The sequence below is a fragment of the Cucumis sativus genome, chromosome 6 (assembly GCF_000004075.3).
Source record: "Cucumis sativus cultivar 9930 chromosome 6, Cucumber_9930_V3, whole genome shotgun sequence".
In the NCBI taxonomy this organism is placed as follows: Eukaryota; Viridiplantae; Streptophyta; class Magnoliopsida; order Cucurbitales; family Cucurbitaceae; genus Cucumis; species Cucumis sativus.
In genome coordinates, this window is record NC_026660.2 from 319,344 (window position 1) to 339,837 (window position 20,494).

At 32.2% G+C, this 20,494-nt stretch overlaps 3 protein-coding genes across 5 annotated transcripts; 1 reads left to right on the forward strand and 2 right to left on the reverse strand.

Annotated features, from left to right (window-relative positions):
• Positions 1-4,057: 4,057 nt before the first annotated feature.
• Positions 4,058-7,663, reverse strand: LOC101203384. The gene is made up of 3 exons (XM_004138460.3): positions 7,393-7,663; positions 7,159-7,213; positions 4,058-4,708 (listed from the first exon to the last, which is right to left on the reverse strand). The coding sequence occupies exons 1-3, from the start codon at positions 7,540-7,542 to the stop codon at positions 4,359-4,361; spliced, it is 555 nt and encodes a 184-aa protein (XP_004138508.1). The 5' UTR covers positions 7,543-7,663; the 3' UTR covers positions 4,058-4,358.
• A 1,744-nt stretch (positions 7,664-9,407) lies between these two features.
• LOC101202904 (riboflavin biosynthesis protein PYRD, chloroplastic) lies at positions 9,408-12,189 on the reverse strand. The gene is made up of 4 exons (XM_004138458.3): positions 12,057-12,189; positions 11,111-11,477; positions 10,600-10,898; positions 9,408-10,258 (listed from the first exon to the last, which is right to left on the reverse strand). Exons 1-4 carry the CDS (start codon positions 12,083-12,085, stop codon positions 9,676-9,678), a joined length of 1,278 nt encoding a protein of 425 aa, XP_004138506.1. The 5' UTR covers positions 12,086-12,189; the 3' UTR covers positions 9,408-9,675.
• Positions 12,190-14,485: 2,296 nt separating this feature from the next.
• LOC101223172 (hypothetical protein) lies at positions 14,486-19,983 on the forward strand. 3 transcript variants are annotated; one of them, XM_011658035.2, is made up of 6 exons: positions 14,486-14,865; positions 15,717-16,432; positions 17,188-17,246; positions 17,500-17,628; positions 18,916-19,051; positions 19,354-19,983. In XM_011658035.2, the coding sequence occupies exons 2-6, from the start codon at positions 15,728-15,730 to the stop codon at positions 19,666-19,668; spliced, it is 1,344 nt and encodes a 447-aa protein (XP_011656337.1). In that variant the 5' UTR covers positions 14,486-14,865; positions 15,717-15,727; the 3' UTR covers positions 19,669-19,983. The 3 variants fall into 3 exon arrangements, with proteins under 3 accessions (XP_011656337.1, XP_004138505.1, XP_031743495.1); XM_004138457.2 differs by lacking the exon at positions 14,486-14,865 and having other exon boundaries at positions 14,872-16,432; XM_031887635.1 differs by lacking the exons at positions 14,486-14,865; positions 17,500-17,628 and having other exon boundaries at positions 14,872-16,432.
• Positions 19,984-20,494: the final 511 nt, after the last annotated feature.

The following is a 20,494-nucleotide window of genomic DNA, read 5'->3' on the forward strand; positions in this document are numbered from 1 at the left end:
TTTTATGCAATCCAAACATTTCAAAAAATGAAAAAGTAAACGAATACGCTTTAGTGATTTTAAATCTCACATCTACAATTATTTCATTTTGGTACGGAAAATTGTAACATTGCATTTTAGTGTTCAAATTTAACAAACTAATAACATGGATTATTCAAATTTGTGTGAATAACATATCATATATAAACTATAGAGTCAAATCTACGTTCAAGTAGAGAAATGATCCGACTAAATATGAAGATTCAACCCAATGAACCACATAATCTCCGAGAATTTTAGCTGGTTGCTTTTAAAGTTTAAAAAATGCTATTATTTTAACAACACACAAATTAATTGGGTAAAAGTATAGTATGGAATGAAAAATGAAATGAATAAAAGGAAAAGATTGAATCAAACTACAAAAGAAATAATTCACCAAAAAGGAATACTTATATGCTTTTTGAAAGCAACAAAACCAAAGATTCATTAAATAAATTAAGTCAAACCATTGACTTCACTTTCCTATTTTTTATTTTCTTTTTTTGTTAATCATAATAATTATTTTATTTCCTTTCCCTTTCCCAACATCTCGCCTTCTATTATTATTATTTTATTTATTCTTCGTTCATATTCATATTCAAATATTACGTTTGTCACACTCGTATACTTCATATGGTGAGTTACTAATTCTTGTTTTGAACTTTCAATCTCATTTATTCGATCAACAATGATTTGATATTTTCGTTCATTAATAATAATAAAAGTTCACTCAAACATATAGATGTCAAAATGAACATGATTTAGTTGATATAAATGTATAAATATGTTACCAACCGATAGATATTTGATTTGAATTTTTATTTCTATCTCTCTAAGTCATAGTCAATTGTTAAAACATTTGTAACCTTTTCTATTGGTCGCGTGTTCAAATCAGTGGTTTGTTTAGATGGTAATATTGAAGAGAAAAGGTAGCCATACAATTTTGAATTTGTATAACAAATCCAAAAAGTTGAATAGACCTAAAGTTAATCAAATAAGGTCTAGATGGTTGGATACAACAAAAGATATCTTAACAAAAATATCTTTGAGGTTAAATTACATTTTTAGTCTTCATATATATATACTTTATATTGGTTTCAATATTTCAAAACGTTACATTGTTTTCTTCGTATATAAATAAAGGTTATCGTACGATTTACTCACAATAATCAAATTCAAGATTGAGTTAGATTTTAGAAGCTTATTTTAGCTTAAAAGCGAAAAAAATAATATGGTTAAACAAAAAGAAATCGTTTTAAATGATAAAACTTGTGAAAATATGTATAAGTACAACTAAATTTCGTAATCTATCAGTGTCTATCAACATCTATCATGTCAATATATATACATATAGATAGATGTGGTAGAACTTTGGAAAGGTAAAATATAGAAAATGGAAAGAATAAAACATATAGAATCCTCAAAGTTACTAATAAAAAGATTAGGGGTCATTGTACTTTGAATTATTAAAGTGAATTGAGATTGACATTAATGACAAAAGCATACTTTATATGATAAAAGCTATGATTATTTTCACCTAATGATATGACAAAGGCTAATTACCTAAATTCTTTGTTCAAACACATTATTATTATTATTATATTAACACATAATTAAATGAGCAAATGATCAAAATTTAATTTAATTTCAACTATATTATGTTACTATTTATTACTCATTTTATCACAAACAAAGTAAAGGCAGTTTCCACTTCTCTTCTCTTTTCATTTCCCACTTCTTCTAACTTTTATTCATTACTTTTCTTTTCCTATGATATAAACAAATATATTTTATTTTTTTAAAAAAAGAAATTGATATGTCAAAGAATTTGGTTCCACTAAATACATTTTAAATTAACTTCAAAGTTTATAAACATTTAAATTTCCTATTTATCTTTTTTATTTTTTGTATTTTTAGAGGATTTAATTTGGTTTAGAGTTTTATTTATGCTTAAATTTTAACACAAATGTTAATTTTTTATTTTATTTTCGAATAGAGTAAAATGAATTGAAACATTTACAAAATAGACTATTTACGATGGTATTACTAAGATAGACTAATATCTATGTCTATCATATTTGTGTTTATCGTCATTTATCACAAACATATTGTGATATTTTGCATTTTCAAAAGTTTGGTTAGAGGTGTTCAAATAATCCGACACCTCAAATACCTTTGACTACCTAACCTAACCCTAAATTGTAAAAGTTGGGTTGAGCATAACTCTTTTTTTTTATGTTTTTTCAAGTTGAGTTGGCTTTGGATTACATTTTTTAAAATTCGGATTGAGAACTTTTAATATTATTAAAATAAGCATTACAACTTATAAGTATTGCTACGATGTTTGATTGAAGTTTGTGATAGATAATGTATTATATTTTGATATTTAATATTTGAGTTTTGTGAAATTTTAGTTATAGTGATGTAAACAAATTTAAATATTTTAAGTTAATAAAAAATATACTTAAAAACAATAATAACCCAACTAGTTAACCCTGGGTTGAAAATTCAAATTGATCTAAAAAAATCTTTCTAATTCGATCCAACCCAATTATGTACACTCGTAAATTTTGTTATTTAAAATAAAATTTCTAACGTAAAATTCTTATATTAATTAAATTTTAAACCAATAATTATTCATATTTATGATTTTTTTTTGTTGGAAGGTTGTTAATTTATTTTTTCAATTAAACTTCTAAAACTTAGGTAAGTAATCCAATTCAAAAAATTTATTACTGTTATTGTATTTTAAAACGGTGAATGCATCAATTCTCACGTGTGGGCAAACTTTTTCTAACCAAATTGATTAGTTTGTATAAATTTAGAGGCTAATTGACAAAATCATGAAATTGTAGATCTCATCGTATTTCTAACCAAATAGAATATAATAAAAAAAATTTAAACGGATACAATTAAACATAGTTTAAATAAACAAAATCAATAGTTTAGAGTCTAAATTAATACTACCAACAAATGTTATAAATGCAATTGCTTTTTCTCTCAACTACTACATTAAATTACAAAGAAAATAAATGGGAAATTGCACCAGAAATTAATCATTTAAATTCCTCAAGGTTGATTTCAACACTCTGTCCTCTTAAATATGAAAGTATTTAAATTACACCTAAAAACTATTTGCCACTAAAACTATACATCTATATATTAATATTTTTCTTTATATAATCTAACAATTTTAAAAAATCCAAATATAAATCTTGATAACATAAAAAAAAAAAAAAAAGTGGGAAATTGTTTCTAGGAAGTGCCTTTTAGAAGTCAAAAAGTTAACAAAGAAAATCTTTCACAAATTAAAATTCTACAAATTTATGGATGTGAATTTTCCTTGAAATTTATCTAAGAAAATAATTTATTGTTGTTGTTGTTATTAGTACACTAAGACTAATTAAGTTGGTCCTAGACTTTGACCCTGTTTTTACAAAGGAATTATTGTCCCTAATGTCTTTAATAAAAGCACTTGCTCCTAAAATTTACTTCAGTTAATGATGATTGATGGTTTAAATTAATTTAAAGTTTAATTTGGATCTCAAACTAGCCAATTTGAATGGTTGTATAAATTGAAGAGTTTGATAATTTAAGGGTATAATTCCATTGAGCAACATATGCTACAAAATTAATTGATAGGGAATAAGGTGGGCCTATAATTCAATGCAATGAGATGGACATATTAACAAATTATAGATAAGGTTTCACTTTCAAACCTTGAAGTAGACCTTCCTCTCTCCTTGAATTTAGTTTATTATTGTTATCTGAAAAAGTATCGAAAACCATGCTACAAATATTAGTTTGTCACGCTAACTTAAAAGACGATATTTACTATGTTAACTATTTTTTAAAAAAATGTTGTTATACACTTATTATCTATCTATTATAACAACTTCATTCCAAGTGTAAATGTTGTATATTACTCTTTTCTTAAAAAGAAAAAAGAAACTATTAGTCATTGTGTGGAATATGGAGTGCTAAACTCTTTCGTAAAAATAGTATTTTGACACTAAAAGAATAATAATAGAAGTTTCACTATGATGAAAAGTAAAGAGGACTTTCAGAAGATTAATATGACTATGTTTCAGCAGCAACAGTTTTGTACAGAAAGAAAAATTACATAACTTGGAAATTGGTTCAACAAAGACACCATTTCCAGATGTTAAACATCAAAGGCATTAGATAAAGGAACATCAGTGTTAATATCTTCATTACTTGAACTTCTACACTATAGATTCACAATTTCACATTCTAAATAGAAAGCTATTTGCATCTATTGAATGTTCATCTCAAGTCCTGATAAAATAGAACACTTCCCTAGCATACTAATTTCAAAATCATGATTCAGATGAATCAATGGGATTCTTTTCTCGAAATACTTCCTTCGTAATTCCATAGTATACCGGTTCAGTACCTGTGAAGGCAATAAAATTCCAGCCAAATGCCGATCCACCAACAACGTAAGATCCAGATATCTGGCCATCATTCGCACGCTGCTTTTCTGGGGCGTTACTTGAAGGGTTATTACTTTCATATGATTTTGTAGATGACTTGTCCCCTAGATTACCATCATGGTGTTGTTCTCGAGCCAGACCATCGAGCACATTACTACTGGTCTTCTCAATGTAAAGAGTTTCTGAAGTTGCTGCCATCATCATTGTATACACGTCCTGTAGAACCTTTATTCCTGCATCAGATACATTTCCGTGAAACTAAAATTACGGTCATTGTTCAGACTCAGATCGTGCATTCCACAATAATTGGACTTGTTGAAACAATACCACCCCGCCCAAAACAAAAACTAAAATAAAGAATTTTGAATGATCCCATGTTTTTGAACAATTTCTGGATGGACAAGTCCATGAGCAAGCCTAGCCAGGAACAAAAGATTTCATTAACTTCATATAAGTGAAGTAGCTCTCTCTTTCAATTCTCTTTCAGGAAAAAATCGTATCGATGACCTCTCCCTGGACCCATTAGCAAGAAAAAATCGGATCTACTCTCTACCAAATCTTCCTACACACTACAGATATCTTTCAAGGCTCCCCTACAGTCATCACATATGGGATATGAAATAGTTATGAACAATCTTAGGATATTTGAGGGATATTGGTTGTTGACTAAGGAGTTTGTTGGTGAAGTGGTTATAAGCAGAATAGAGTGGGGGGAGGGGAAGGTAGGGGGTTGGGACTTGAGACGAGGTAGGTTTTGGAGAAAAGATCATTGGGTCAGACTTGGAACCTTGAAGTCATTGATGGTGTGCCCAGATGGCATCAAGAAGCAAAATAAATGCAAAACGGTTGGAAGAACAGGGAGAATGACAAAGCCACAAAAGAAAATTTCAGAACCAAGTTTTGGAGGAACAAAAAACTATGACGTACTTGCAGACTTGCAGTGTTATGAACATTATGGCTGAGAAGAATCCCAAGGAGTAGCCTAGGCGGTTGGGCATGCACCTCAAGGATCTAATTGCTTGTGTGAATAACTGCTCAAGGGAGTAGAGTTCCAGATTTCATTACACGTGAGAAGTTGGAGTCTAGAGTGATATCAAGGCTCAACTAGAAAAATAATAGTTCGATTCATGAAGGCATGTGTGTACAGTAATGGGTCTGACACTCAATTAAAAAATAATTTTCTTCCTCTTTAAACCCATGAGACAAAATTTCTTCCAAAATTTGGGATTTTATTTCATAGAGGTGCCTTGGTCAACTTATGTTGCACCTCGATTAATCTCACGGGACAACTCACCCGACCCTACAATATTTGGATACCAAGGAAACTCGTATGATAGTAAATCCTAGGTAGGTGGTTAATAGCCATCATGGATTGAGCCCATGACCTCTTGCTCAATATCAAGGTCATGCTCCCTTGTTTATCACTAGAGCAACCCATGATGGTTGATGCTCAATCCACAAATTTGGTCGAACTAGTTGATAAACAAAACCCTGAGAACAAAGAGTGATTGGGATCAAAGTAATTGTCATTATCAATAGGCAAATTTTAGAATATAGAGAAATTAGTCATTACGTAAGGGCATAAGGCATTCGATAGTTAAGTGGTTTTAAATAGAGCAGGCTGGGGGCTTTTGAGAGGAGATGTACTTCAAGGAGGAGTTACGAGAGAGTACCTTACCTTTCAAAAATTTCAACCAATGTGGAAGACGGAGGAGAACATGCGGTTGATAATCCCACCAAACGTGTATATCTCACCAAATGCTAAAACTCTATCTTAGTCAGCCTACAAACCACAGGCTATATAGGAAGAGAAAATGGTATGTAAGATTACCCTTGACAAAGACCCTTGGAAGTTGGAACATTATTGTGGTAAACCCTCGCACTAAAGAAAAAGAATACAAAGGTTAACACACACCAAAGGACCTGTTGTACATTCCACAAGATTTTTCTTTTATAGGGAATGGGAAGGAACTCCCATTTGGATATGACTTGACAATTTCTTAATGACACAAAATTATCCTCCCACATGTTGTCTTTCTCCTAAGCCTCCATGTGTTTCATGCACAACTAAAATTCAATTGTTCTCTGAAAATTAAGTTTGAGAATGGAAGGCTTACCAAGATAGATAGAACCTTAGTGCCGCATGAGAAGTTAAAAGGAAGAAGAAGAAATCTTAACGCTGCTCCTTATCCAAGTTGGTGGGTAGCGTGCATAGATAATGAAGGGGACAAAAACATTGCTGCAAAATTGTTTCTAGACTCTTTGGAACATACTTCCGCTTTTTGGGCACCTCCCTCGATAGTCATTCATTAAAAAGAGAAGGGGAAAAAGGGTGCTTTCAATTTGAAACCTCATGAACAATGTTCATATGTGATGCATTTTGCTAAGAAACAAGAGAAGTCTTAAAGAAGATTAACTTGATTTTATTTCTTTTCGGATCCTAATTTTTGTAATCACTTGAGCAAAATCTAAACATCTCAGAGAAGCAACCATGATACATAAACATTAATAGATAACCAATGAGAAAGCAAAATGGGAACAGAAAACAAGAAGATAGTTCCAACGGGTCAGTCAGATCGTCTCAAACTAGCTTCTCAAGCTACATACATCTCGAACAGTATGAAAATTTGAAAAATATTCCATCGAGTCAGAGCGTTGGAAGGTGAATCAAAATACCACTTACTCTCTCGAATTTCAGTAGCTGCCTTGCAATTGCGAAAGTCAGGGGTCTTGATAACCTTCAAGAGAGAGAAAATAATCTCAAACACACTGAATTAGCAAAACAAACAAACTTTCCCTAAACAGACAGCCCGCTCAATTCCGAGCTACAAAATCACAATTTAAAATTTGACCAAATACAAGGAAAACCCATAAACAAAAAAAGAGAAAATCGTTAAAAACAAGCAGAGATTATAACCTCGAGAAAATGAGGTCGAAGATCTCTAATAACGGTGCGCATCTTTGTAAATTGGATGTAAGCATTTCTGTCAAATGGGCGCTTCTTAAGTTTGGGAGGAAGAGGAGGCAATGTCTGAGATGGAGCTGTGGTTGCTTTGGTTTCCTCCATGGAAAATGAAACCTCAAAAAAATTCTGGTTCTCGAATCCTGAATAAGGGTTTCCTGAGGAAGGAGATGACAACAAATTGTAGAAATCCCCAAATTACCTTTGAAATTGTTTAAGCTAAGCTTACCCTTTCATAAAACTTATAATTAATTAAGTTCTTATATTTCAAACATTATTCCATTTTAGTCCAATTTCACTTTTAGTATTTACAATAATAATTTATTTCTCAAATCATTTTAATTATTTTATCCTTTTGAAAAAATAAATTTAAGATTGTCAAAAAAGGGCTTTATAAATACCCAAAAAGAAAAAAAAAAAAAAAAACAATTTACAAATTATGGCCAAATTTTCTGATGGAGATTATCAACTTCTAATAGAAATTTGGTGCATGCTGCCTTTTCCATTCATTCCTTTCAGGATCAGTCGCGGTCTTACAAACTCTACCGATAGTATGGACGAATCTGTTACTTCATAGAAATGTGTAAAAGATGCTAGCCGCACTTAAAAGCCGAGTACTCTACCATTGAGTTAGCAACCCAAAAATATGCAAAATTTTTCTGTGTAGATACAATCGGAATCAAAATAACAAAAGAAATTAAATTACATGACGTAATCAAAATATTCCAATAAAAAAAAAATCATACAAATATTACACAAAAGTAATTTTTTCTAATAGAAATTTGGTGCAAATCTATTATTGATATAGGTTGATAAGTCTGTTTATTTCTTTTTTTTTTTTTTGCTATTTTTGTAAATAGTTTGATATTTTTTTTAATGGTTATATCTACATTAAACCTAAACAAAAATTTGAGGTAGAAAGTCTAAAATTATATCTTTTAATACAATTTAAAAAAATGTAGTAAAGGTAAAAGGTGACATGAAACTTTTATAATGAATAGATAGAAGATAACAACAATACATGTCTTCTACCTAACTAAATATTATAATAGTTTTATTTGTTTAATTTATTATAATAATTTTGTTTGTTTAATTTATTGTTTTCAAATAAGTAAGTATGTCTATTATTTTTACTATATCTATAATAATGACACTTTAAAATTTATTTGTTATATTTTGAATGTTTTTCTATAATATAATGAAAATATCGATTCACTTCTTATATCGATATCGAATCATAAAAATGTAAAAATATCCATTCATGGATGAAAGTTGAAGAGGATGCATTATTCACTTTCATTGAAAATTAATCAAGACTCTTTTTTTGCTTCCTGCGTTAGCTCCAATCAAGACAGGTTTTACATCGACTTGACCATATGTGAATCTTACCATTCTTAATTATAAATCATGTCGATTGATACATTGTATTTAAATGAAACATTTGTTAATCTAACTCAATATCATATCATAAATATGAAATCAAAGAGTTGAAAACTTGAAACACTGGTTAGTCTATATTATTTATAAGTATTAATAACGTTGAGAGTAAATATGTTGTTAGTACATAATTTGAAGTTCTTCAAGTTGACAAAAGCAAAAGTTGAAGTTCTTTGTGTTGAGAGTAAACATTTTGTTGGTCCATACTTTGAACTTGTTTTAAACGGTCCATATGATTCTTCTATCTTATCTCGAATGTACCAAAGGTAATAACATTAACATTCTTATTACATATTTTTGGAAACTTAATCACATACATTCTATAGCTTAATGAATTTAGATTAAGTCAACTTAGAATGATTAAATTTAAAATTGATTGAAAATGTGTGGAAACTAAAATTAATAGATATTTTAACTTGAAAAGTATTTAATATTTTTTTTCTCTCAAACCCTGAGATTTGATAGAAGAGGGAGCATGCATATTGAGGTCATAGCTCATGGGATTAGAAAGGCAATTGCTTAAACTAAAAAAATGAAGTAAAAACCTAAGATGATTATTGGATTTCAAACAACAAAAAATTAGAAAAATTAAGTGTCTCCCCCACTAGTTTTACACTTATTCATCATAATATTACAACACAAATATAGAAGAAGTAAGAGATTTAAGAGAGAAGCAATGCCTTAACCATCATATTTAGTTAGCTCATAATCAGTGAATTATATTTAAGAAGAAGAAAAAAAAAAAAGAATGGTAAGGTATTACCTTGATTTGTGTTAATTGAAAATTTGTAATTTCCAAAGCTAGAGATTGGCTTCCAATACAACACTAGGTCCACACATCCTGGGCTCCAAACACTTCAACTTCAAATTTTCAGCCATACTCTTGAACCAAGTTTCACTCTGGCTCTCACTCCATTGTGGCAACACTTCCACTACTACTTTTTGCAACAATTTCTCCTCAATTCCCTCTTTTATTAGTTCTTCATGAACTCCCAACTTTGCTCTCACATCCCACATTACACTGTTTAGTCCTTGGCTCTGGCAGTAATTTAAAATGTTGTTCATATTTAATTGGTCCAGAACTACCGTTTCAATCTCTCTCTCGCTCACTACTACTTCTTTGTTTGTGAAGATTACTACTTTCGTAGTTGGGTCAGTAATGCGAGGAACAGTTATCAAACCATCGGGACTTGATAGAATGATCCAAAGGGGTTGCTTGGCTCCATGTTCATTGGAGGAAGGAATTTCGAACTCCTCAGATGATGAGGGAGGAGAAATTATAACAGCATTGTACTCTTGTAATAGTTGAGAATAGTAGCCACCAGCTTCTGCAGCTCCTTTCCCAACCTGATCTAGGAAGCAACCGTTTAAAGAGAGGGTGTACCTGTGGTCAGTCAGGTGTGGTTCTGTATTAGTAAAGAACTTACAACGGATCATATGTTCTAGGGGTGTTTTCAGCATGGTTAAAAGCACTTTCCCGTTGGTCATTGTTAGCTCAAATCACGATGTTTGCCGAAAGGTAAAAAAGTACATGTGACATGTTTGGGAGTGACTTTGATGATAGAGGTACATTTGTGAGTGATATTGAGCGTGATGATAATGATTATAACCATCTCAATATCAGTCTCAAACATACTGAAGTGCTCAATGAAAAGTGCTTGTAAAGTGAGTTTTTTTTTTTTTGGCTCAAAATGCTTGTTAGAAGAACTCTCAGATGGAAGTTACCTTAGGGTGAGAAGAGGCTTCCCAGTCAAGATTTGGTGAATATATGCTTCATTAAGCTTTTTGCAGGAATCTTCTTCTATGCTGACAGTCACATCAATTCCTGCATCTCTTAGTCGTTGCACGCCCTTGGAAGCAACAATTGGATTGGGATCCACCATGCCGACCACCACCCTCTTCACTTTGGCTTTTATTAGAGCCTCTGTACACGGTGGAGTTCTACCATAGTGATTGCATGGTTCTAAAGTCACATATGCCGTTGCATTCTCTGCCAAACTCCCAGCTTCCCTCAGAGCAAATACCTATTCATTTTATCTCTTGTTTACAAAATGGGCAGCACTTTTTCATCATAAAATACATGGATAAGGTTTCAACAAGAAACTAACAAGAACAATTTTACCAAAAGGTTTATATCTGCAGTTCTTTAACACTGTAAAACCAAAACACATCAACTATGAAAAGAGTACTGACGAGGAGAGAAAATGTGATAAGAAATTTAGGATTAAAGGTTTACCTCAGCATGAGGCTGCCCTGCTTTAGGATGAAAGCCTTCACCAACAATTTCCCCATTTTTCACAATCACACATCCCACCATGGGATTAGGACTTGTATGCCCAATTGCCTTCCTTGCAATCTCCAAAGACCTCCTCATGTAAACTTCATCATCAACATCACAATGAACGCCTTGTATCACATTAACACATCTAACCGAATGCCCTCCCCTACAACTTCCTGATTTAACAATCCATTGCACTGAACTGGAAACCCTAGATCTAGAGCAGTCGCAGAGCCTGAATTTATCGTTGTGATTGCGATAGTAGATTAATGGCGAATGAACATCATTAAGAGTTGTAGGTGGGGTCAATTTTGGAGTTGCATTCCTTCAACAAAAAGTAAAAACAATAAATCACCTAACTAAGCAAAAAGCGCCGAGTTTATCCGGAAATAGAAAAACCCTAACTGAGCCTGTCAAGTCAAATCAAACTCTATCCGGTACCATTTCTAATCCCTTACCAAATTCAAACTAAACATAGCAATAGGAATCCAGAAATTTCTTTCAAGTAAAAGCGAAATGTAACAAAATGGCATTCGTTCCACTATTTTACCAGAACTCAACTTAATTTTCCAAACACTATAAGTTGAAAATGAAGTAAAAGAACAGATAGCAACAAAAAAAGAAAAAAACAGAGCTAGGAGATCAAAATGCTTTCTCATCCATAGATTGAAAGACAAATAGAAGAAAAAACAAAAAGCAATCCTGAATTGAAAAATAACTAAAGATGATTAAATTAAAACACGAAAAAGAGGAGAGATGTGAGGGAATCCAGAAACAGAGAGCAACTTCAAAGTCAAATTGCATCGAGATTGAGAATAATTAAACAAGATTCTTCTTCAGGATTGAGCGTGTTTCAATGTAAGATTCATGTGAAAGTTAAAAAAAGGGAAGGAAGAAAACTCACCAGAAGAAGGAGAGGGAATTGAGAGCCATGGTTTGCGTCGGAGTTTCGAGAAGGTACCGGCAATGGCAACCGGCGAGAATCTTTCTCAAGTCTTTTGATCTTTCCCTCTTTCTTTTCACAAATTCTCTTTCTAAATTTATTTATATCAATTTCCACGTGACATCGTCTCGTTTTAATTAAAAATAATTATTACATTCATTATTTACAAACATACAAAAATATTAATATTTTTAACACTAATAAATATTGATAAACAATTATCAATTATCACTAATTGATTTTGTAACTTAGTCATAAATTTATATTAATTAAAATGCATAAACCATAACTTTTTAGACACTTTTTTTTTAAGTAATGGATATAACGTTAATAAAATGGCATGTATTTGAAAGAAACTCATATTTCTATACAAAAAGATGCGGATCAATGTAATTACTCAAATATTACAATTTTGGTTGATTCATAGAGTTGAAATATTACATTCACATGTAAGTAACCCGACTTATCACTGTTCATGACATTTTTTTTTTAAACGAAGACAAGAACTTCTTTATTAATAAGAACTCAAAGTACAAGAGAGTTATACAAAGAGAGCCAAAAAGAAGTAGTAAACAAAGGAGACCTAGAGGGATCAGGAGGCGCACCCGGACATCTCAACTAAGTTGACACCCCCTTAACACCAAACATTATATCCCAACAACTGTTTATGACATTTGATTGAGTACTATAGACAAAATTATGTAGGTAGAGGTGTTATTATTTTATTTTAGAATTGAAGCTCCTGGGAGGACTTACCCTATCGAAAATGAGGATAATAATTTGTTTAGGAGGAAAAGTAAAGAGAGTATTAGAAAAAATGAATTCTACGAAGAAATGCAGATAGATAAGTTATTCTACCTTTTATTCATTTTTATCGTTATTTTTAAAATAATTATATGTATACTGACATACATACAAATCTATGCATATGTTAGATTTGTTTTATTGATATTGGATATATAAATTTAAATGTTTAAACTATTCTTACAACTTTATGTACAAACATCTAAACAACTTAAAGAAATGTTACTTAAAAAAGACCATCCAAATAAACTATCTACAACCACAAGCTTCTTACTTAAAAGAAGAAAGTGTTTGGAATATTACCAGGGATCCTACGAGAGTTATAAGAACTAGAAACTATGAAAACTTGACTACCTTCCAAACACCATCATCGAGACCCACGCAAGGCGGTGGGCATCCCTATTTGCATCATGCAAACCAACCAAAAGAAACCACACAAGCAATCACAAACAACACATCAACCTCAGTAATAAAATCCAACAACTTACACTTAATGACATTAATAAGATCAGCGGAATCATACTCCAACTAAATGTTACTTTAGTTAATTAAAAATGTTTTAAAAGCCGCTTAAATTAGTAATTCAAAGTAAATGTTACAAAAAAAAAAGAAAAAGACCAAAACTCGATCCAACTATCCAAAACTGACCTAATTGACATTAGTCGAGTTTAGAGGATAATTCACAAACAAAATGAAACCACTCTTATAAAACTGGAGAATAAAATAAAAGGTAAAGACAAAGATTAATTTTTATCCTCCGATTAAATCACCTCTTTCACACATCATACATACCCTTCTCACATACACAATAGTAATAATAAATTACAAAATAGAAAAGAAAACAACAAAAACAATAATAATAATAATAATAAAAGATGATTAGAGAACAAATTGTGATTCAAATATACAAAAGTGTGTGTGTGTGTGCATGAAATGAACCCACCCCACCAACGTCCCTATTGCAATTTGGCATGACACCAATCACGTTTTACACAGCCAATACCCCATCACTGCCATGCAAAACGCTCTTTTATTTTATTAATCTTTCCTTTTCATACCTTAACAAACTACCTTAACAAAATTGTATTTTATGTTTTCGTATATAAGGTTTATGGTTCGAGTTTAGATCTTCATAAATACCTTGTACAAACGATACTATTTTCTATGATTTTATTATACGAAACGACCAATTTTTCTAATAACTATTATTTTGTAATATTATATAATTTATAATACATTACACAGTATTTATTGTATTGAAAAATAAATATATGTATTTTAAAATGTAAAATTCAATTTTTTGATATAACAAAAACATAAAAATATTGTTTCTATTAAGTGGATTGTTTGAATTAGAACATATAATTGGAATTTTTTACTGAAAAGATGGAACAAAATATCAATTCTACTAAACATATCTTTAACCCATCAAAATGAGTTTACGTGTGAAATATTGGAAAAGTTTTGGATGGAAATTTTACTTGAAAATTGAGAAGTAAAAAGCAAATTCAAATACAAAGATTGAGATCACTTTTTCCCAATAGACTTGTTTGTTTTGTTTTTGCCATTGTACGAATTTCCAAGATAAGAACCAAAACGATAAAAGCTAAATCCATCAATTATCTGTTGTTCGTTTCTGTAGAAGCAGACAATCGATGTTCTTGCGCTTTTGAAAGGGAACCTAAGATTATAAGATCGATGCGACCAAGAGATGGGCCTTCAAAGAATTTGCCATCCACTTCAATTGCATCCGCTGTGTTCATTTTAGTAGCAATTAATCGGGCCCAAAATTGGTCCCTCAAGTACAAGAATCCCCATCATTGTGATTAATTCTCTCAATAATCCTCCCACCTATTTCTCTAATAAATTAATTAAATTATGCGAACCTCGTGGAATCTTCGTTTTCCTTATGGTAGATGCTTAATTTCGTGGGTGAAATGGGTTTGACTGGCCTTAGCTGTGGCAGGTATACTTGCTTTTTCCACTGTCTTTCTTTGCTATCCGTTGTTTTTTCTCACTAGACAACGGTTTCCACCTATTGTAGTTCTGTCTCTTACTATTGAATAATCGCTTCATTGTCTACTATCGTACTTAATTTTGAAACTCTGTTCACAACTGTGTCTTGAGGATGCCACTTTTCTGGCTTGGGAAAAATTATGTTCCTTGGATTGATTGACATATCCCACCATTTTTTTTGTCTCTGCTTCCTCTTCTTTGAGTTCTTGAAATTTTTGATGGATGAATGAGCAATTTAGTGATGATTTAGGGTTTCCCAGTTGGTGTTCTGTGATGGGTTGTTGTGGGTTCTCTCTTTCTATTAGCCTTTAGGCCGGTGATTTTTATATGCTTTTGTTTGCTCATAAGTTTGCTGGTTGTATAAGCTTTTCACTTGCGAGTTCGAGAGGAACTCTTACAGTCCTCTCTTCAAGTAGGTTTCTTTGGAATATTTGAGTTTGTTTTGGCCAATTTTAGTGTTCTGGGAAGATTTTGAAATCCTTGGTTCTTTTTTTCCCCTGCTAATTTTTTCATTCCCCATGTTGTATTTTTTTTTTTTTTCATTTCCCATGTAATTTTTTTATTACTTGATGTTTTAATTGGTCTAATATTCCTTCAGAATCTCAGGAAGTCTTAGAGCCAGTTGAATTTCTTTATTTTCAGTCTTAACTCTTATAAACACTCTTCTTTTCTGTTAAAAGTTATACCGTTTTGGGGTTTTCTTCCTTTCACGAGAATTGGATATTATTCTTCTTTGTGAGTTGAGCTTTTAAATTTTCATATTTGGATGTATTTGATTCTGATAACTTCCTGTGTTCCTAGCTTCGTTTTCTATGTCACTGGCCTGTTGTATTCCGGTCGCTGAAGGTGTCTACTGTATAGCATGTGCTCGTTGGTTGTGGTTGAAGTTTCTTTATAATGCTGGCCATGAAAGTGAAAACTGGAGCCTGGCCACTACTGAGGAATTCGAACCTATCCCTCGATATTGTCGACTAATCCTATCTGTATATGAAGATGATCTTCGGAACCCACTTTGGGCTCCTCCAGGTGGTTATGGCATTAATCCCGATTGGGTATTACTACGGAAGGATTATGAAGAAACTCTTGGTCGTGTTTCCCCATATATGATTTACCTTGATCATGATCATGGTGATGTAGTCTTGGGAGTTAGAGGACTTAACCTGGCAAAAGAAAGTGATTATGCAGTTCTGCTGGATAACAAACTTGGACAGACAAAGCTCTGTGGTGGGTATGTACACAATGGTCTTTTGAAGGCAGCTGTATGGATTTTTGAATCAGAATGTGAAGTGTTAAGAGAACTGGTTGAAAAGAATCCGGGTTACACCTTGACATTTGTTGGGCATTCCCTAGGGGCTGGAGTAGTGTCATTATTGACAATAGTTGCACTGCAGAAACAGGATAGATTGGGGAACATTGAGAGGAAGAGGATCAGATGCTTTGCTATTGCTCCTCCTCGGTGTATGTCACTAAATTTGGCAGTGAGATATGCAGATGTGATCAATTCTGTAGTACTCCAGGTAGAGTCATCAAATATGGCTGCAAAGAAACTTGTTTTCTCTGATTGATTATAACTCATAGGTTTAAGTTATTTGAGGTGTTAGATTAAGCACAATCTGGTTTATTTTGTAGGCTTCACGTTGAATTGAAGTAAACTAGATTCATGGTGAAAAAAGAATCAATGGGTTTTGTGGTTAAATTCAGTTATGACCATATTGGATATGTTGTATATAAGGGATTGTATCCGTGAACTCTGTACTCTGTACTCTGTAACATATCATATTCAAAGTTTTTCATCATAGTGAAAATGTACTATATAGTTTATAATGGAAATGCATCAATATTGGAAATGCTTTCTGACACTAACCAACATAACTTTTTTGTTTTTTACAAGAACAATGTTATCGATGGTACAATATTACAACCCGGGGGGTACGAAGCAACAGAATGTCTTATCGTGTTTTTAATATTAAAATAAAAAACGGGAGCATACTATTTTCTATATCATTTTTCAGAGAAGTGAAGCTCAATGTTTGATGTTTCAGGACTATGGGATGAATATGTGTCCTGTGCAAAGCAGCACATTTCATATGCTTGATGATTTAGTTTGTTTTATTTTACTTCTGCACTCTGCAGATTTAAGATGTAATAGTGTAGTTTTGTTGATTACTTTTTCAGACCCGAGCTTATTCTCTCAAGAGCAATAAATCTCCATTTATTATTTTCTCTTGGCATTAAGTGATTAAGGTCAATGTGCATTGTTGTGATGTATCAGGATGATTTCTTGCCTCGGACCACTACAGCTTTGGAGGATGTATTCAAATCTCTTGTCTGGTAAAAATACAATTTTTTCAGCACCTTTTAAATTTTTTGAAGTTTATGGACATATCTTACATCTATGTTCACCTAGCTTGTATGGTACTAATAATCGAAAAGAACTTGAGAAAAAAAATTTAGCTGTCCAATGTTGGACTTTATGTGGAAGCTCATTTGTTGAAGACTTCTTTCTAGCCTGTGAAGTTAAGCACATTCACTTGTTCTCCCGGGTCTTCTACAGTATGATGATTGAGTATCCTTATTTGAACAGCCTACCATGTTTATTATGCGTGATGTGCTTGAAGGATACATGCACGATGGAGGAGAAGATGCTTAAAGATCCAAGACGGCTGTATGCTCCTGGTCGTCTTTATCACATTGTTGAGCGAAAACCCTTTAGGTATGAAAGGCTTTGTTAAATTCAAGCAGTTCAAAGTTATTTGAACTAGGGAGGATTCCTCCTTTGGTTATCTGATGTTTTTTGACTAGTTAGGGAACTCTTAGGGTCTTAGGCTTTCGGTCCGTTGAGTTAAATGGACTAAGCAAATATCACTTGGCAAATTTGCTTTTGAAAAATAATTTTGATTTTGTGATCCCAAAAACAACTTTTCTATGTGTAGGCATATTTGAATTTACAATTTTGAAATAAAAAATTACATTAAAAAAGATAAAAACTTTGATAAATATACTATTTCATAGTATATACTCATTTAGTTTTTGTTAAAATTAGATATTTTGTTGCTTACTCCTACTATATTTTATGGTTTATCAATGTAGGCTAAATTAGAGGTTTGACTATGAGTTTTTATGTCCGTGTTCAATAGGCCAGTGAACTTTAAAAGTATCTAATCAGTTCTTAAACGTTCAATTTCGTGTTTGATAGTTCTTTGACATATTCTTCTAGGAGTGGTGCACATGCTAACTTTTTTAGTCCATATTTGTTCTTGAGCAACTTCAGTGAAGGGCGCCTGCAAGGGCAAAATCGACCACCTAGAACTGAAGTCATCATGTATTTTTCTTCTGTACATCTTGTCCCTTAATGCGGCTATTCACTCTTGTTTTCCCTTGGCTTATTTTCTAATGAAGTATGCACCAGTTTGCTTACAGATAATCAATTATGACCTTAGGCATATTCTTCCAGGAAAACCTTCAGATAAACCCAACATTATTCGGTCTAGTGCAACACAATCTTTCTTGGTGGTGTACAAATCATTCTAAATTCTGTTGCAACTACAGCCTTTTGTTGATTATTAACAATTAGAACTTCTTTTTTAGGTTTGTGGGTAGGGATAACCTCACCCTTAGGGCCATGGTAGTTATTGCTCAGCTGCAACTAAAAAGAAATCCTTGAATGTCGGAGATGGATGCTTGACATACTTAATTTTGTGGATTCTATTACATGTACAGTCTAAGATCAACGTCTAGCAGCTAGCCCAAAATTAGCTTTCAGTGCCTAATCTCAAACGTCACTTTTAGTTTATGATTCCTTCAAGCTTTTGTTGTTGTCTACGATAACTTGTTCACAGCTCTCCAATTGCCTTCTCTTCCCTTTTTTCTCTCAGTTTATTTTTATTATTTTTTGTGTGGCTCCGGTTAGGAGTGTTCATTGGTCATTCAACGTTAGTTTTGAACTCAAGCCAATTTTGGCCACCTATTTGTTGGTTTTGATCGGTATATCGTTTTGCAGGATTGGAAGATTTCCTCCAGTTGTAAAGACAGCAGTGCCTGTAGACAAGAGGTTTGAGCATTTAGTCCTTTCATGCAATGCTACTTCAGACCATGCTATTATCTGGATAGAGAGAGAGTCCCAGAAGGCTCTTGATGTAAGTGTCTCTCCTCACTTGCCTCTGCTTCAGTAGTTAAGTTCCATGAGATTATCTTACAATTTATGAAGGGTAACTGCTGAAAGTTCCTAGCCACATTCATATCATGAAATTCATTCATATGTCGGTTAATATTCACAAGTTCTTCGTGCCAAACATTTCTGCATAGGATTGATTCAACATTGAGTTAATGAGCTTGATGTTGGACAACCTGTCTACGTTGATGATTGATACAAGTTTTGGTGGAGAATTGCATAAATTGAAATGGGGTTGAAACATATTGTGTTTTTTCCTCTCCCCAGATCATGATGGAGAATGATAAAGCCTTAGAAATCCCAGTGCAGCAGAGGATGCAACGGCAAGCTTCGGTAGAACGAGGACATGGTGAAGAGTACAAGGCAGCCCTCGAGCGAGCTGCCGCATTGGAAATCCCTGATGAAAACTTACCACTCTCCTATGGAACATTCAGTGAATTGGAAGAAGGTGAGAATTCTAGCCAATCAATCAAAGACATATCGGTAGCATCATCAACCAAACAAAGGGATAGTTGGGATAAATTCATAAAACGGTTTTTCGATGAGGATCAGTCTGGTCGAATGGTGTTCAAAAAGTCGTAAGCCTTACTGAATTTGCATAAATTCTTATTTGGGAAGTAGGAACTGCAAGTACCATTCTTTCGACTGTATAAAGAAACATAGATTTTGTAGATAACTTCATTTGTTCCCCAGAATAGGACAGATAGAATATCCTCTCTTCATTTTTTATTTTTGGGTTACTTCTTGCTTTTGCTTCATTTGTGACAAGCAAAAGCCATAGTTTAGAAATGACCTTGTGGTAAATTGGGATTTTATTTCATTATTATCATTTATTATTTTATATTAGTGAATAAGATATCACATTCTTAAATATAAACGTTAAGAATGTTCTTCACATGTTTTTGCTGCAATTTGTTTCAAGTTCAACTGTTTCTTATTTCAATCAACCTTTTTTTTTCCCATTGGTTAGAACAACATTATTTCTTCTATTTTCAAAATGAATCTTGAAAGGTTTAGTGTTGCATTCCATTGATTATTTTTACCTTTGTGTTAGAAATTTGCCCATTGAAAAACGTTCTATCGGATATACTCTTTCATTCGATATTAGACATATTTTTTAAATTTATTTGTGATAGATCAAGATAAATTATCATAGATATTTCTCTATATTGTGTAATCAAGCTGTGTGTAATTCTTAGAAATAGAAAGTAAAAAGCAAAACATTACCAAATTTTAGGGGTTTTGCATACCTTTAGACGCAGGTTTTTATCGAGAAACAAATTTATGAAGTAAAATGATTAAAAATATTTACAAATACAATTAAAAAAACACTAATGGATAGTAAATTTTGATATATTTGCGAATAATTTATTTCATTTTTTATATTTGAATACATTTTAAATTTATG

What these genes read in the sequence shown, in the direction of transcription:
- LOC101202904 (XM_004138458.3), bottom strand. Translation starts at nt 12,085, where the DNA reads ATGGCTCTCAATTCCCTCTCCTTCTTCTG. An exon ending in AATTCCCTCTCCTTCTTCTG is followed by an intron (nt 11,478 to 12,056) that starts GTGAGTTTTCTT and finishes TTTTTGTTGAAG; the next exon opens with GAATGCAACTCCAAAATTGA. An exon ending in AAGCCTCTTCTCACCCTAAG is followed by an intron (nt 10,259 to 10,599) that starts GTAACTTCCATC and finishes GACTGACCACAG; the next exon opens with GTACACCCTCTCTTTAAACG.
- LOC101223172 (XM_011658035.2), top strand. Translation starts at nt 15,728, where the DNA reads ATGTCACTGGCCTGTTGTATTCCGGTCGCTGAAGGTGTCTACTGTATA. An exon ending in GTATTCAAATCTCTTGTCTG is followed by an intron (nt 17,247 to 17,499) that starts GTAAAAATACAA and finishes TTATTTGAACAG; the next exon opens with CCTACCATGTTTATTATGCG. An exon ending in AGTCCCAGAAGGCTCTTGAT is followed by an intron (nt 19,052 to 19,353) that starts GTAAGTGTCTCT and finishes TCCTCTCCCCAG; the next exon opens with ATCATGATGGAGAATGATAA.
- LOC101203384 (XM_004138460.3), bottom strand. Translation starts at nt 7,542, where the DNA reads ATGGAGGAAACCAAAGCAACCACAGCTCCATCTCAGACATTGCCTCCT. An exon ending in TTCGACCTCATTTTCTCGAG is followed by an intron (nt 7,214 to 7,392) that starts GTTATAATCTCT and finishes TCTCTCTTGAAG; the next exon opens with GTTATCAAGACCCCTGACTT. An exon ending in AGCTACTGAAATTCGAGAGA is followed by an intron (nt 4,709 to 7,158) that starts GTAAGTGGTATT and finishes TATCTGATGCAG; the next exon opens with GAATAAAGGTTCTACAGGAC.